General features: G+C 39.4%; 1 protein-coding gene and 2 long non-coding RNA genes across 7 annotated transcripts in view; 2 read left to right on the plus strand and 1 right to left on the minus strand.

Moving 5' to 3' along the window:
- The first annotated feature begins 19 nt into the window (after positions 1-19).
- tex10 (testis expressed 10) overlaps positions 20-18,535 on the plus strand; it is a 35,706-nt gene continuing 17,190 nt past the window's right edge. Inside the window, exons 1-5 of one of the 3 annotated variants that reach the window (XM_062539562.1) lie at positions 20-71; positions 16,458-16,516; positions 16,988-17,189; positions 17,342-17,862; positions 17,982-18,182. In XM_062539562.1, coding sequence (XP_062395546.1) covers positions 17,013-17,189; positions 17,342-17,862; positions 17,982-18,182 — 899 coding nt within the window. In that variant the 5' untranslated portion in view covers positions 20-71; positions 16,458-16,516; positions 16,988-17,012. Of the gene's footprint in view, positions 72-16,457; positions 16,517-16,985; positions 17,190-17,341; positions 17,863-17,981; positions 18,183-18,535 lie in introns of those variants that run through there. The other 2 variants (XM_062539563.1, XM_062539564.1) reach the window with 2 other exon arrangements.
- Positions 204-6,788, plus strand: LOC134082191 (uncharacterized). 2 transcript variants are annotated; one of them, XR_009939596.1, is made up of 5 exons: positions 204-266; positions 1,000-1,170; positions 1,433-1,621; positions 3,251-3,305; positions 5,548-6,788. It is a non-coding gene; the product is annotated as an uncharacterized LOC134082191 (long non-coding RNA). The 2 variants fall into 2 exon arrangements; XR_009939597.1 differs by having other exon boundaries at positions 223-266; positions 997-1,170.
- On the minus strand, positions 9,647-16,449 carry LOC134083297 (uncharacterized). 2 transcript variants are annotated; one of them, XR_009939724.1, is made up of 7 exons: positions 16,303-16,449; positions 15,399-15,569; positions 14,948-15,136; positions 12,012-12,066; positions 10,505-10,605; positions 10,315-10,396; positions 9,647-10,001 (listed from the first exon to the last, which is right to left on the minus strand). It is a non-coding gene; the product is annotated as an uncharacterized LOC134083297 (long non-coding RNA). The 2 variants fall into 2 exon arrangements; XR_009939725.1 differs by having other exon boundaries at positions 15,399-15,572; positions 16,303-16,346.

The following is an 18,535-nucleotide window of genomic DNA, read 5'->3' on the forward strand; positions in this document are numbered from 1 at the left end:
TGCTGCTGCACGAGTTCAAGCAGGCAGACAATTGAACAGCTATGTGTTTCAGGACCCCAGTTGAGAAACAACCATAGGGAAACAACGCGTGAGGAGGTATCACCAGTCTATGGGTATCACGCAGTCCTGGTGGTTGGGCATCAACCACAGCCAAAACGCGGAAGCAACGTGGATTTTACGTGCCTACGTTTATGTCAAACACATCGTGATTGGCTCATGAATGAGCAGATACGTGAAACACGCTGCACATAGCCATATGGAGAAAGGTAGGAAAACATCGTTTTTCTCGTCCCTCAAATTTAATAATAGTTTGTTTTTTTATGTCGATCAAAATAATATTTACTGGTCAACAGACTTTCACATGTGTAAATGCTGGAAAGGGCGATCTTTAGCCCAATTCAAAGTAAAATGACATAGGTGTAAGTAGGTTAGCCAACAATAACGTTATCCTACGTTATCCTACGTGGTAATTAGCTTAATAAATTATTGTTCTCGTTGGTTATATGTTAACAATAACGTTATCCTACGTTATCCTACGTGGTAATTAGCTTAATAAATTATTGTTCTCGTTGGTTATATGTTATATCCAACTCTTGGCTCTAACAACATATTTAAAAGCTGTGTAACACACTGAAATGTAAACTCTCAAATTGTAGATACATGGGAAATTAATGGCTAAATGCAATGACTATTCAATATGTTTGCATTTGAAATTTGTCTCATGTAAAAAGACGTGCAAAATAGCCTACTGCAACATGCAAAATCTACTTTATAGCTATAAACAAAGTCCTTTAAGTGTCTCTGCTATAAATCAGTGGAATACTGATACTGGGGGGTGTTGATTTATTAATTGATTAATTTATTAATGTGATTGCTGAGCCTGTATCTTGTCATGGTTTTTCTTAAATTGGTAACTATTGTTAAGTATTTTGCTAATTGGTATTATCTGTTAAGGGTCAAATAATTTTGCCTTGTTTTTCTGTTGTTTCTGTCCAGTAGGTGAGTGTTGATCATTTGTTTGGTACCTATTCCCCCAAGAGGGGTGCCAGTGTCCTGATGCTGACCAGTGCCACCGGTTCCGCCACTTGCTTCCTGCTGGAGCCTTAGCACCAACTGGATGAGGGGACTCCTCTCTGTGTTGAATTCCCGGCTGTCTAAGGCTTTGAAGTGGTATGATATGGGGTCACTAATCCTCAAATGCTGCCAGAAGGCTCTCTTTTCAATTTTATTCAAAAGTATCTGTCAATGTAAAGCACACAGAAGGGTGGCATATATCTTATTATGCCATAAATGGCACCTGCTCCTCACAAGCATTCCAAAAATATATGATTTAGGCTACTTAATGTGATCTGTCTTGTTACACCCTAAAAACTACCACTACTCAAAAGTGTCCGTCAATGCAAACTTAATGTGATCTGTCTTCATGTTACAGGAGAGTGGTGTCAAACTACAAGACCGCCAGCATGTAAACAAGGCCTTGTTTGTCCTTGTTTGGCTACTCACCACTCTTCTACTTCCTGAAGAGGCTGAAGCATGCTGGCCTTGACATCTCAGTCCTTGCTTCCATTAACAGCTGTGTTATGGTCTACTGCAATGGGTGGATAAGGAGGGCAAATGGCAGGTATTTTACATCACTTTTACATTACTTTTACTGTCATATTTAGAAAATACTCAAAAAGGTAAAACTTTACTTTTTTGATATCAAAACTTACACCTGGCTTGACATAGTTGGATTGGCGTTAGTGAAACGAGTTGCGCAAGGATGACCAGACAACGCTATTCGCTTTATCACTTATCTTGGATGTCTTAATTCTGCTTTTGTGAAACCCCACTGCTGTTGTTGTCTGTTGTTGTTGTTGTTCTGTGGTGTGTGTTATTGTCGTGTGCGCTGGTAGTGACGTTGTTGTGTGTTGTTTTTGGTGGGCTGATGGTTGTTGTAGACTGTTTTTGAAAAAGAACACTAACTGTAGGCATATCAATGCTCTTGGATGGGGATTTTTGTTGTTGTTGTTGTTGTTGTGATCGTTGTTGTTGTTGTGTGATCGTTGTTGTTGTTGTGTGATCATTGTTGTGTGATCGTTGTTGTGTGGTGTGTGATCATTGTTGTTTTTGTTGTTGTGTGATAGTTGGATGATTGTTGTTGTTGTTGTTGTGTGATCGTTGTTGTTGTTGTTGTGTGATTGTTCTTGTGTGATGTTGTTGTGTGATTGTTGTTGTTGTTGTGTGATCGTGTTGTTGTTGTTGTGTGATTGTTGTTGTTATTGTGTGATCGTTGTTGTAGTGTGATCGTGTTGTTGTTGTTGTGTGATTGTTGTTGTTATTGTGTGATCGTTGTTGTAGTGTGATTGTTGTTATTGTGTGATCGTTGTGGTAGTGTGATCGTTGTTATTGTGTGATCGTTGTTATTCTGTGATCGTTGTTGTTGTGAGATTGTTGTTGTTGTGTGATCATTGTTGTTATTGTTGTTGTAGTGTGATCCTTGTTGTTGTGTGATCGTTGTTGTTGTTGTTGTGGTGTGATCATTGTTGTGTGAACATTGTTGTTGTTGTTGTTGTTGTTGTTGCGTGATCATTGTTGTGTGAAAGTTGTTGTTGATGTTGTTGTTGTGCGAACATTGTTGTTGTTGTGTGATGCTTGTTGTTGTTGTTGTGTGATTGTTGTTGTTGTGTGATTGTTGTTGTTGTTGTTGTCTGATTGTTGTTGTTGTTGTGTGATCATTGTTGTGTGATCGTTGTTGTTGTGTGATCGTTGTTGTTATTGTGTGATTGTTCTTGTGTGATGTTGTTGTGTGATTGTTGTTGTTGTTGTATGATTGTTGTTGTTGTGTGATCGTGTTGTTGTTGTTGTGTGATCGTGTTGTTATTGTGTGATCATTGTTCTAGTGTGATCGTTGTTATTGTGTGATCGTTGTTGTTGTGTGATTGTTGTTGTGTGATCATTGTTGTTGTTGTGTGATCGTTGTGTGATTGTTGTTGTTGTGTGATCATTGTTGTTATTGTTGTTGTAGTGTGATCCTTGTTGTTGTGTGATCCTTGTTGTTGTTGTTGTTGTGTGATCATTGTTGTGTGAACGTTGTTGTTGTTGTGTGATCATTGTTGTGTGATCGTTGTTGTTGTTGTGTGATTGTTGTTGTTGTGTGATCCTTGTTGTTGTGTGATCGTTGTTGTTGTTGTTGTGTGATCGTTGCTGTAGTAGTGCTTCAGTGATGGTCTTTTCACGTTCTGTGTGTTTTGTTTCCCTCTGTTTGCAGGCAGTGTGCTGTGAGGACTGCTGCCCTGATTCATACGGAAGAACCAAGCCCGCAAGTAAGTTTACTCACTTATTAGCGAGGTTAACAAGCTATGTTGCGCTCAAAGCCAGGATATGCTGTGACACGAAGACACGAGTTTTACACCCTAAAAACTACCAACACTGTCAAAAGAGTCTGTCAATGCAAACGGTCGTGTCCTTCTGGCAGATGGTGTTATCAAGCACACAGAAGGGTGGAATATAGCTTATTGTACCTTAAATGACAAGTACTCATCACAAGCATTCCAAAAATATATGATTTAGGCTACTTAATGTGATCTGTCTTCGAGTTACACCCTAAAAACTACCAACACTGTCAAAAGAGTCCGTAAATGCAAACGGTCGCGTCCTCCTGGCAGATGGTGTTATCAAGCACACAGAAGGGTGGAATATAGCTTATTGTACCTTAAATGACAAGTACTCACCACAAGCATTCCAAAAATATATGATTTAGGCTACTTAATGTGATCTGTCTTCGAGTTACACCCTAAAAACTACCAACACTGTCAAAAGAGTCCGTCAATGCAAACGGTCGTGTCCTCCTGGCAGATGGTGTTATCAAGCACACAGAAGGGTGGAATATAGCTTATTGTACCTTAAATGACAAGTACTCATCACAAGCATTCCAAAAATATATGATTTAGGCTACTTAATGTGATCTGTCTTCGAGTTACACCCTAAAAACTACCAACACTGTCAAAAGAGTCCGTCAATGCAAACGGTCGTGTCCTCCTGGCAGATGGTGTTATCAAGCACACAGAAGGGTGGAATATAGCTTATTGTACCTTAAATGACAAGTACTCATCACAAGCATTCCAAAAATATATGATTTAGGCTACTTAATGTGATCTGTCTTCGAGTTACACCCTAAAAACTACCAACACTGTCAAAAGAGTCCGTCAATGCAAACGGTCGTGTCCTCCTGGCAGATGGTGTTATCAAGCACACAGAAGGGTGGAATATAGCTTATTGTACCTTAAATGACAAGTACTCATCACAAGCATTCCAAAAATATATGATTTAGGCTACTTAATGTGATCTGTCTTCGAGTTACACCCTAAAAACTACCAACACTGTCAAAAGTGTCCGTCAATGCAAACGGTCGTGTCCTCCTGGCAGATGGTGTTATCAAGCACACAGAAGGGTGGAATATAGCTTATTGTACCTTAAATGACAAGTACTCATCACAAGCATTCCAAAAATATATGATTTAGGCTACTTAATGTGATCTGTCTTCGAGTTACACCCTAAAAACTACCAACACTGTCAAAAGTGTCCGTCAATGCAAACGGTGGCATCCTCCTGGCAGATGGTGTTATCAAGCACACAGAAGGGTGGAATATAGCTTATTGTACCTTAAATGACAAGTACTCATCACAAGCATTCCAAAAATATATGATTTAGGCTACTTAATGTGATCTGTCTTCGAGTTACACCCTAAAAACTACCCGTGTTCAAAAGTATCCATCAATGCAAACGGTCAAGGCCCACTGGCAGATGGTGTTAACAAGCACACAGAAGGGTGGAATATAGCTTATTGTAGCTTAAATCACATCTACATTCTACAGGCATTCCAAAAATATATGATTTAGGCTACTTAAATTGATCTGTCCCCATGTTACACCCTAAAAACTACCCGTGTTCAAAAGTATCCGTCAATGCAAACGGTCACGGCCCACTGGCAGATGGTGTTAACAAGCACACAGAAGGGTGGAATATAGCTTATTATAGCTTAAATCACATCTACATTCTACAGGCATTCCAAAAATATATGATTTAGGCTACTTAAACTGATCTGTCCCCATGTTACACCCTAAAAACTACCCGTGTTCAAAAGCATCCGTCGATGCAAACGGTCACGGCCCACTGGCAGATGGTGTTAACAAGCACACAGAAGGGTGGAATATAACTTATTATAGCTTAAATCACATCTACACTCTACAGGCATTCCAAAAACATATGAGTTAGGCTACTTAAAATGTGTTCTTTGTTTTATTTTTTACTTTGAATGTGTCACATAGCATATGCCTGGCGAATTAGGCACTACTTGATGATGTCTGGTAGCCATAGCTGCTGCCCTCAACATGGTGTAAGTGTTTTTGTATTTTGAATGTTTTTTTTTGTTCCATGGTGAGGGCTATGGGGTATGTTATTGAGCATGCTCTAATTTGTTTGTCATATGTACGAGCGGAGTAGTTTGCATTAATTATATTCATGGACCGGGTAAATTGTAATATATGCTTTCTTTCTCTTTTACAGACACTTGACATTTACTGTCAAAGCTACCATCAGAGCACCTCTCCCTACCCTGCAGGACATCTATACCCGAAGAGTGCAACAAGGGCCCAGAATATTTCAAGAGACATTTCACACCCTGACCATGGACTGTTTAAACCACTGAGGCCAAGCGTACATCTCTGTTTCCACATGGCTAAAACAGACTGAGGAGAAGTTTGTTTCCTCAAGCCATCCGCATCCCGAACACACATAACTCTTTAAACTACATTACATAGACTTGCCATACTGCACTTACAGTACACACACTGCACTTTGTACCCCCTGGATTATTCTGTGTCAAATCAGTATCTCAGGTTTTGCTAAAATAATGTCTATATATACAGTAGAATGGTTCCCAAAACCAAGGCCCGTGAAATATTTCTGTTCAAATCCTATATCTTCATATTATTACGGCAGGCTCGTTTTCGGCAAGGTCCTATATTTGGGAAAAGTGCATAAATCAGTAACATTAAGGGTATGAATGTCAGTTTGTGCATATTTACATATTATGTGTTATTAATGCCAATGTTTTCAATATGTAATGGGCTTGAAGATTTTAAAGGTTAAGCAAGGGAAGGGTGTGTTTTTTGGTAATTTTCATAGGATTAAAATGGTATGTAGAATAGCTAGTAGGCACTTATGTGAACAGGTATGTGAACACAGCTAAGAGTATGGGCATTTAGTGTACAAGGTGCCAATGTTGTACCGTAGATACAGTCAAAATCATTGTTTTACCTCAGGGTCAAGAATGAAAAGACATGGATATACAATGGAACCAAGTAAGTGTATTTATCAACGAATGAAACATGGTACATCATTGGCACTTTATACATGAAATTATCATGCCCAAAGATGGCCTCCACAATAAGGAATTTCTGAGAGTAAAACGGATACAAAATCAATTGTGAAAAAAATGTAGGCCTACTGTATGAAATTATAAAATTTAGTACAAATATTTGATTTAAAGGTAGACAAACCTTGAGTTTAAAAATCTGAAGCACAGCAACCATTTTCCTGGATTTTGTCTGATTTGACACAGAATGACCCTTCCTTATTGTTTGATTATTTCTAAATACTTTCTTTATCCTATACACCTCTGCACAGGAAAGTTGTGCCGCTATAATGCCAGTTCTCTGTATGTGACAATTTCTTGAATCCTTCACAGAAGGCTCAATTGTGTATTGTGATATTTTGTTATTGTCTACAGAAATAAAAATACTTGTTACCAATTTGTGTTGTTTTTAAGTTTTTGGCATCATTTTGGCATCATTTTTGATGTCATATTGATAAAAAAAAAAGATGTCAATATGACTTTCATGATATAATTTTGACATAATGTTTGATGTCAAAAAAAATTACATCAATATGACTTTCATTCTAGACTTATTTTGTCCTGCCTCCTGGCAACACAAAAGCAGCTAAAGTCTCAAATGTCACAAACTATTTTGTTTTCACCCCCTTATGAATATGTATGCCACATGTTGGTTTTAGTTCTGGTATATATATATAAATATACCATATATATAATAACTGGTATAACCTTATCAAGGCCTGTATAACTATGCAAATCAAGGACATCTAAACATAGGATTAGCATTTGTAACTTATATACCCCCATACTGATTAAATTTGGCATGTGACATCCGTATATGACACAAAATATGAGTGTGTAGTAAAATCACACATCACATATTCACAGACTCTATAGCGCCCCCTAGAAATCCAATATTTCCTATATTTGGCTCCGCCTCCTGTCAACACACAAGCAGCTGGAAGTCTCAAATTTGACAAACTAGTTTGTTATCATCCCCTGTATCAAAATATGTGCAACATGCTGGCACATCCTTGAATTAAGTGGTCTAATCCTATCAAGGCCTGTCTGACCTATGCAAATTATGACCATCTATACCTAGGGTTAGAATTTCTAACTTGCATACCTCATAGACAGACTAAATTTGGTATGTGACATCTATGTATGACATAAAATATATGAGCGAAGTAAAACCACATCTCACATATTCACAGACTCTATAGCGCCCCCTAGAAATCTAGATTTTTCAATCTTTGGCTCCGCCTCCTGTCAACACACAAGCAGCTGGAAGTCTCAAATTTGACAAACTAGTTTGTTATCATCCCCTGTATCAAAATATGTGCCACATGCTGGCACATTGTTGAATTAAGTGGTGTAATCCTATCAAGGCCTGTCTGACCTATGCAAATTATGACCATCTATACCTAGGGTTAGAATTTCTAACTTGCATACCTCATAGACAGACTAAATTTGGCCTGTGACATCTATGTATGACATAAAATATATGAGCGAAGCAAAACCACACCTCACATATTCACAGACTCTATAGCGCCCCCTAGAAATCTAGATTTTCCAATCTTTGGCTCCGCCTCCTGTCAACACACAAGCAGCTGGAGGTCTCAAATTTGACAAGCAAGTTGGCTATCACTCCCTGAATCAAAATATGTGCCACATGTCAACATTTCATGAAACAATGAGTGTGACACCTACTTAGGCCTATCTGGCCAATATGGGTGTCTGAATTGTAGTTTCTGAGTATGTCCTGACCATCGAACTTGCCAAGGCGGGTAAGGTCAGTGAAATTGGGTTTATTTCAGCACAGCATACCTCTGTGTGTCATAATCAGTCAAAATAAGGATGTTTTGATGGTTTGGGTATGAATTAAGAACTTTTGTGTATCAACTTATGTGAAAAATATGCTCTCTAACGTCAATTTCTAAAGCTGTCTTGTGGATCACAATTCCCACAGCATATAAGATCAGTGAAATTGTTTTTTTTTCAGTACAGCACACCTCTGTGTATCATAATCAATCAAAATATGGATGTATTAATGGTTTGGGTATGATTTAAGAACTTTTGTGTATCGACTTATGTGAAAAATATGCTCTCTGAGCATCAGTTTCTGAAGATGTCTTGTGGATCAAAATTCCTACAGCAGGTAAGATCAGTGAAATTGGGTTTATTTCAGTACAGCACACCTCTGTGTATCATAATCAATCAAAATATGGATGTTTTAATGGTTTGGTTATGATTTAAGAACTTTTGTGTATTGACTTATGTGAAAAATATGCTCTCTGAGCATCAGTTTCTGAAGATGTCTTGTGGATCAAAATTCCTACAGCAGGTAAGATCAGTGAAATTGGGTTTATTTCAGTACAGCACACCTCTGTGTATCATAATCAATCAAAGTATGGATGTTTTAATGGTTTGGGTATGATTTAAGAACTTTTGTGTATCAACTTATGTGACAAATATACGCTCTCTAACGTCAATGTCTAAAGCTGTCTTGTGGATCAAAATTCCCACAGCACGTATGATCAGAAATGAGGTTTATTTCAGTACAGCACACCTCTGTGTATCATAAACAGTCAAAATATGGATGTTTTAATGATTTGGGTATGATTTAAGAACTTTTGTGTATCGATTTATGTGAAAAATATGCTCTCTAGCGTCAATTTCTAAAGCTGTCTTGTGGATCAAAACCCCCATTGCATGTACGATCAGTGAAATTGGGTTTCAGTGAAATCATTGAAATTTCGCACAACACACATCCAAATATTTATTTTAATGGTTCATCAACTTGTGTGCATACAAAACTGTCTGAAAACTAAACCGAATAGCTGTCTGGATGGTACTTTTCAAGGCTGTCACATACTGTAGGTCAAAACTGACCTGCAAATCATGTTTATTTATCACAACACATGTAAACATGAGAAACAAGCAGAAAATGGGTATTCTGAGGTGGTTGGTCCGAGTCATCAACTTGTGCGCATGCAAAACTGTCTGACCATAGCCAGAGTGCAGTCTATATGAACATAACTCACGTAACCCTAAGGTGCAATCAAGGCCTGCCTGTCTATGCAAATCATGAACTTACCACATGTACAGTATGTTTACTAAGACAGTCTACAGCATTCAGATGAATCTATGTCTTTTACAAACATACACACACATTGGTCCGAACAGCTCTGGTTCGAGCATATTTGTGCCACAATGGAGCAATTCCAGACCGAACTGGCACCCAGGCTAAATGAATGTAGTAATACAAACTGAAGTGACAAATTAATGCCTTTATTGTAATTGCATTGCAGTATAATGAATTTGTAGAGACGCTCAAGTAAGGTGCATATATATATAAAACCATAAACATGAAACATAAAAGCACAACTTCCCACTCTAATTTCATGTATTCATTGTTATCCTTCTTTATAATCTGCCGCTGCTGGCATTTATAGTGCTGGTGGTGCTGGTGGTGCTGCTCCTGCCGCTGCTGCTGCTGGTGGTGTTGGTGCTGCATCTGCTGCCGCTGCCTCAACAAACAGCTGATCATTGACATGTGCATTGTAGGACTGCACAAGCTGTCTCAGCTTTTCAGCTGTAAAAGCCTTACGTCCTGGACCTTTTCCTTTAAAAATGGCAAACAAAGCATGAAAATGTATCAAAATCACAAAAGAGTCAGAAACAAAGTTACACTCACCAGACAGAATATTACATACATTTACTGAACCTATGAATAATGAGTTGTTTGTCCAACATGAATTCAATTGTCCAAATAAAATAAGCAGAGATTTGCATAGGCTAATAGCAGGACAGGCATGGCCAACTTAGGCTATGCAATCATTATCGTATTTGATCATTCTCTTATGACAAGCCAAATCATGATGTAACAGTTGTGTGCATGCAGCTGTACCAGTAAGAGTTATTCAATATTAACGTACCGTCACTGACTGAAGTGAAAGGCAACTCCTAAGCCCACCAAGGCAGCCTGCATTCCTCAGCATATTTGGGCCATGATACACCCTGAATTAGTGTTGAGGTAGAAAGGGGTTAAAGTGTAATCAGACACAGTAGTCTGCATCATTTCCATCTTTAAAAAAGGAAAATGAAAACATAGAATGCCGGTCATACCGTGCTTTTTTCGACCAATTGCCATCAAGAAATATTTGGCACTGATGTCAGGATCAATATACTGTAGGTGGGTATACCGGCGGTCTCACTCCCCAAAGCATCTGTAAGACAGTACAGAGTAGTGTCATTAAAAACAAATGTTAAGGTTCCATGTTTGAACTTCAAGAAAGGATTGACACAGAAAAAACTTTCAGTTATACATACCACTTGACGTGCATCTATTTGTGCAGCTATAATAAGTTATATTCCACCCTTCTGTGTGCTTGTTAACACCATCTGCCAGTGGGCCGTGACCATTTGCATCGACGGATGCTTTTGAACACGGGTAGCTTTTAGGGTGTAACATGGGGACAGATAAATGTAAGTAGCCTAAATCATATATTCTTGGAATGCCTGTAGAATGTAGATGTGATTTAAGCTATAATAAGCTATATTCCACCCTTCTGTGTGCTTATTAACACCATCTGCCAGTGGGCCGTGACCGTTTGCATTGACGGATACTTTTGAACACGGGTAGTTTTTAGGGTGTAACTCGAAGACAGATCACATTAAGTAATCTAAATCCTATATTTTTGGAATGCTTGTGATGAGTACTTGTCATTTAAGGTACAATAAGCTATATTCCACCCTTCTGTGTGCTTGATAACACCATCTGCCAGGAGGATGCCACCGTTTGCATTGACGGACACTTTTGACAGTGTTGGTAGTTTTTAGGGTGTAACTCGAAGACAGATCACATTAAGTAGCCTAAATCATATATTTTTGGAATGCTTGTGATGAGTACTTGTCATTTAAGGTACAATAAGCTATATTCCACCCTTCTGTGTGCTTGATAACACCATCTGCCAGGAGGATGCCACCGTTTGCATTGACGGACACTTTTGACAGTGTTGGTAGTTTTTAGGGTGTAACTCGAAGACTGATCACATTAAGTAGCCTAAATCATATATTTTTGGAATGCTTGTGATGAGTACTTGTCATTTAAGGTACAATAAGCTATATTCCACCCTTCTGTGTGCTTGATAACACCATCTGCCAGGAGGATGCCACCGTTTGCATTGACGGACACTTTTGACAGTGTTGGTAGTTTTTAGGGTGTAACTCGAAGACAGATCACATTAAGTAATCTAAATCATATATTTTTGGAATGCTTGTGATGATTACTTGTCATTTAAGGTACAATTAGCTATATTCCACCCTTCTGTGTGCTTGATAACACCATCTGCCAGGAGGATGCCACCGTTTGCATTGACGGACACTTTTGACAGTGTTGGTAGTTTTTAGGGTGTAACTCGAAGACAGATCACATTAAGTAATCTAAATCATATATTTTCGGAATGCTTGTGATGAGTACTTGTCATTTAAGGTACAATAAGCTATATTCCACCCTTCTGTGTGCTTGATTACACCATCTGCCAGGAGGACGCGACCGTTTTCGTGTCACAGCATATCCTGGCTTTGAGCGCAACATAGCTTGTTAACCTCGCTAATAAGTGAGTAAACTTACTTGCGGGCTTGGTTCTTCCGTATGAATCAGGGCAGCAGTCCTCACAGCACACTGCCTGCAAACAGAGGGAAACAAAACACACAGAACGTGAAAAGACCATCACTGAAGCACTACTACAGCAACGATCACACAACAACAACAACAACGATCACACAACAACAAGGATCACACAACAACAACAATCACACAACAACAACAACGATCACACAACAATGATCACACAACAACAACAACGATCACACAACAACAACGATCACACAACAATGATCACACAACAACAACAACAATCACACAACAACAACAACAATGTTCACACATCACACAACAACAACAATCACACAACAACAACAACTATCACACAACAACAACAACTATGTTCACACAACAACAACAACAACAACAACATTCACACAACAATGATCACACAACCACAACAACAACAACAACGTTCACACAACAATGATCACACAACAACAACAACAACAACGATCACACAACAACAAGGATCACACTACAACAACAATAACAACAATGATCACACAACAACAACAATCTCACAACAACAACGATCACAGAACAACAACGATCACACAACAACAAGGATCACACAACAACCATGATCACACAACAACAACAATCACACAACGATCACACAACAACAACAATGATCACACAACAACAATCACACAACAACAACGATCACACAATAACAACGATCACACTAGAACAATGATCACACAATAACAACAACAATCACACAACAACAACAACACGATCACACAACAACAACAATCATACAACAACAACAACAACAATCACACATCAACATCACACAAGAACAATCACAAAATAACAACAACGATCACACAACAACAACGATCACACAACAATGATCACACAACAACAACAACAATCAAGCAACAACAACAACAACAATGATCACACATCACACAACAACAACAATCACACAACAACAACGATCACACAACAACAACAACAATCATCACACAACAACAACAATGTTCGCACAACAACAACATCAACAACAACTTTCACACAACAATGATCACGCAACAACAACAACAACAACAACAACAACAATGTTCACACAACAATGATCACACCACAACAACAACAACAACGATCACACAACAACAACAACAACGATCACACAACAACAATGATCACACTACAACAACAATAAAAACAATGATCACACAACAACAACAATCTCACAACAACAACGATCACAGAATAACAACGATCACACAATAACAACGATCACACTACCACAACGATCACACAATAACAACAATCACACTACAACAACGATCACACAATAACAACAACAACAATCTCACAACAACAACGATCACAGAATAACAACGATCACACAATAACAACGATCACACTACCACAACGATCACACAATAACAACAATCACACTACAACAACGATCACACAATAACAACAACAATCACACAACAACAACACGATCACACAACAACAACAACAACAATCACACAACAACATCACACAAGAACAATCACACAACAACAACAACAACGATCACACAACAACAACAACAACAAGGATCACACAACAACAAGGATCACACTACAACAACAATAACAACAATGATCACACAACAACAACAATCACACAACGATCACACAACAACAACAATGATCACACAACAACAATCACACAACAACAACGATCACACAATAACAACGATCACACTAGAACAATGATCACACAATAACAACACGATCACACAACAACAACAATCATACAACAACAACAACAATCACACAACAACAACAACAATCACACAACAACATCACACAAGAACAATCACACAATAACAACAACGATCACACAACAACAACGATCACACAACAATGATCACACAACAACAACAACAATCAGACAACAACAACAACAACAATCACACAACAACAACAATCACACAACAACAACAACAAGCATCACACAACAACAACAATGTTCGCACAACAACAACATCAACAACAACTTTCACACAACAATGATCACGCAACAACAACAACAACAACAACAACAATGTTCACACAACAATGATCACACCACAACAACAACAACAACGATCACACAACAACAAGGATCACACTACAACAACAATAACAACAATGATCACACAACAACAACAATCTCACAACAACAATGATCACACAATAACAACGATCACACAATAACAACGATCACACTACCACAACGATCACACAATAACAACAATCACACTACAACAACGATCACACAATAACAACAACAATCACACAACAACAACAACACGATCACACAACAACAACAACAATCACACAACAACATCACACAAGAACAATCACACAACAACAACAACAACGATCACACAACAACAACAATCATCCAACTATCACACAACAACAAAAACAACAATGATCACACACCACACAACAACGATCACACAACAATGATCACACAACAACAACAACGATCACACAACAACAACAACGATCACAACAACAACAACAACAACAAAAATCCCCATCCAAGAGCATTGATATGCCTACAGTTAGTGTTCTTTTTCAAAAACAGTCTACAACAACCATCAGCCCACCAAAAACAACACACAACAACGTCACTACCAGCGCACACGACAATAACACACACCACAGAACAACAACAACAACAGACAACAACAGCAGTGGGGTTTCACAAAAGCAGAATTAAGACATCCAAGATAAGTGATAAAGCGAATAGCGTTGTCTGGTCATCCTTGCGCAACTCGTTTCACTAACGCCAATCCAACTATGTCAAGCCAGGTGTAAGTTTTGATATCAAAAAAGTAAAGTTTTACCTTTTTGAGTATTTTCTAAATATGACAGTAAAAGTAATGTAAAAGTGATGTAAAATACCTGCCATTTGCCCTCCTTATCCACCCATTGCAGTAGACCATAACACAGCTGTTAATGGAAGCAAGGACTGAGATGTCAAGGCCAGCATGCTTCAGCCTCTTCAGGAAGTAGAAGAGTGGTGAGTAGCCAAACAAGGACAAACAAGGCCTTGTTTACATGCTGGCGGTCTTGTAGTTTGACACCACTCTCCTGTAACATGAAGACAGATCACATTAAGTTTGCATTGACGGACACTTTTGAATAGTGGTAGTTTTTAGGGTGTAACAAGACAGATCACATTAAGTAGCCTAAATCATATATTTTTGGAATGCTTGTGAGGAGCAGGTGCCATTTATGGCATAATAAGATATATGCCACCCTTCTGTGTGCTTTACATTGACAGATACTTTTGAATAAAATTGAAAAGAGAGCCTTCTGGCAGCATTTGAGGATTAGTGACCCCATATCATACCACTTCAAAGCCTTAGACAGCCGGGAATTCAACACAGAGAGGAGTCCCCTCATCCAGTTGGTGCTAAGGCTCCAGCAGGAAGCAAGTGGCGGAACCGGTGGCACTGGTCAGCATCAGGACACTGGCACCCCTCTTGGGGGAATAGGTACCAAACAAATGATCAACACTCACCTACTGGACAGAAACAACAGAAAAACAAGGCAAAATTATTTGACCCTTAACAGATAATACCAATTAGCAAAATACTTAACAATAGTTACCAATTTAAGAAAAACCATGACAAGATACAGGCTCAGCAATCACATTAATAAATTAATCAATTAATAAATCAACACCCCCCAGTATCAGTATTCCACTGATTTATAGCAGAGACACTTAAAGGACTTTGTTTATAGCTATAAAGTAGATTTTGCATGTTGCAGTAGGCTATTTTGCACGTCTTTTTACATGAGACAAATTTCAAATGCAAACATATTGAATAGTCATTGCATTTAGCCATTAATTTCCCATGTATCTACAATTTGAGAGTTTACATTTCAGTGTGTTACACAGCTTTTAAATATGTTGTTAGAGCCAAGAGTTGGATATAACATATAACCAACGAGAACAATAATTTATTAAGCTAATTACCACGTAGGATAACGTAGGATAACGTTATTGTTAACATATAACCAACGAGAACAATAATTTATTAAGCTAATTACCACGTAGGATAACGTAGGATAACGTTATTGTTGGCTAACCTACTTACACCTATGTCATTTTACTTTGAATTGGGCTAAAGATCGCCCTTTCCAGCATTTACACATGTGAAAGTCTGTTGACCAGTAAATATTATTTTGATCGACATAAAAAAACAAACTATTATTAAATTTGAGGGACGAGAAAAACGATGTTTTCCTACCTTTCTCCATATGGCTATGTGCAGCGTGTTTCACGTATCTGCTCATTCATGAGCCAATCACGATGTGTTTGACATAAACGTAGGCACGTAAAATCCACGTTGCTTCCGCGTTTTGGCTGTGGTTGATGCCCAACCACCAGGACTGCGTGATACCTCGCGTGAGAGCTAAATAACAAATGTGCGTGCATTGAATGAAGATTTAAGACAAGATCCAGTTAAGTTGTCTTTTTTGGTACAATGAAACCATTGTACCAAACGTTTCTTTCTCGGGTTGAAATTGTTGCAGTTGAATGAAATCCGTAGGTTTTGGTCAGGTTTAGGTGGTTCGTAAGCAGTGCGCTAAATCATAATATTCCCTTGCTATCAGCTAGCTGGCTAACGCGATAAAGTACTCCAGTTTTGCAATACTGTGTACTACTATTTTACACCGAATTACACTAATGGCAGTTATCAGTTGTATATAAATAATGAGTAGGAAGTCAGGTTTCTGTTCTGTATCTTACGTATGTTGAAGCTCTGGTTTCATGTGTGTTTAAACAAACCCCAACGTTAGCAGATGTTTTCATCTTTAAGATTGACATTTTCGGAGTTTAATGGTATACTAGCTTACTATTGATGCATGTACAACCACCAACAGTACATGTAATTCACGTCTAAAATCCAAAATGTCCCATATTTATTATAGGGTCTAACGCTTGACGCGTGGGAAAATGACGAAAAGGAAACGTCAGGATGATTTCCAAAAAGTTAAACTGAAGGTGGGCAAGAAGAAACCAACCCCAGACAATGCAACCAATGTCAGTTTCCGATCAAAGGGTATCCATCTCACAGAGCAATTGAAGCGCGATGCGTCTGGTCCAACCACACATCGCCAGCTTGGTATTAAGGTAACCCATCAAATACCCATCATTGTTTCTCTGCCTAATCTGTTTCTGTAGAATTGTTACTGTAGCTAAAACCATTCCCTGTCCTTCCTTGCTCCATTTAACAATTGCCTCTTCCCTTGTCTCTTGTCACTCTAATCCATAAATACCATTAGGAACTACTCTCTCAGCTTCACCATTACAGTGCCTCAGTGAAGCAGGGGGCATTGTGTGGCCTCCGCGAGCTGCTGACGTCTCACCCAGCACTGGTGGAGCAGCACCTCTCCGCTCTCCTGAGTGAGGTGGCCGCCGCGTTCACGGACAAAGATGGCAGCGTGCGCTCTGCTGCGCTGCGCCTGCTGCGTTTCGTGGCGCAGTGTGTGCCCAGCGAGCGCGTGGGCCCTTTCTTCCCACTGCTCAGCGCCCACCTGACCTGCGCCATGACGCACATCCAGGCGAGCATCCAGGCGGACGCCATGCTGGTCCTCGACGTCTTGTTGGAGCATTACCCGGCTCTGCTGGCCCACAGACACGCACACCTGCTCACCAACTTCCTGGAGCTCATCTCCCGGCAGCGCCTCAGTGGAGGAACCAAAGCCAATGAGAAAGCAGGAGCAGGGAAGGCTGGATGGGCGCTGTCAGTCACACCCGACCGCGGTGTAACAGCTCAGCAGTGGAGACTCACGGTGCTGCTCAGGTGTGAGAGAGAATGAGAAATGACCTGTTTATTTCACTTATGTCATGTTATTAGATTCATTATAATATTAGAATGCATAATGTATAACATCTGATAGAAACTTTTTGATTTCCATCAAGGCTAAGTCGATTCCTGCAGGCCGTGGTGGAGGAGAGGCCGGAAGAGGAGAGTGTGGTGTCGGTGGACAGAGAGGGCAGGGAGAAGGGAATAACGACCCCTCTGGAACTGAACTGGGATGACCACCCATTTGGCAAAGGAGGAATTCAGGTGTTTGAGAATTCTGGAGCTGCGCCCACTCCTCACTCAACCTATCGACTCAGGTGAGTTGTTTGGTAGGAGTCGGTGAGCACCCAGCTTTGTTTAGGATGGCTCAGGATAACATTAGTACAGTAAAGGCCAGAGGCTTTCACCGCAACAGAAAGGGCATGGTTGTGCATGGTTGCCTGGGCTCTTGCTGTTTGCTGTAGTGGTGAGATGCTGGCTATTAGAATACTGAGGTGATTGCTGTAGAGGTATAATTTTTATTCCTCATCAAATTTGAGTCTGCATGCCCAGTTAAGGTGTGTTAAGGGCTAGTCATCTAATTTGGGTGGGCTTTATACGATGATGGACAGATGAGTTGCAGTGAAACAGTCACCCATGTCGCTGCCATATTTAGATTCCGCTATCACAT

Source organism: Sardina pilchardus, chromosome 6, assembly GCF_963854185.1.
Source record: "Sardina pilchardus chromosome 6, fSarPil1.1, whole genome shotgun sequence".
Lineage (NCBI taxonomy): Eukaryota > Metazoa > Chordata > Actinopteri > Clupeiformes > Clupeidae > Sardina > Sardina pilchardus.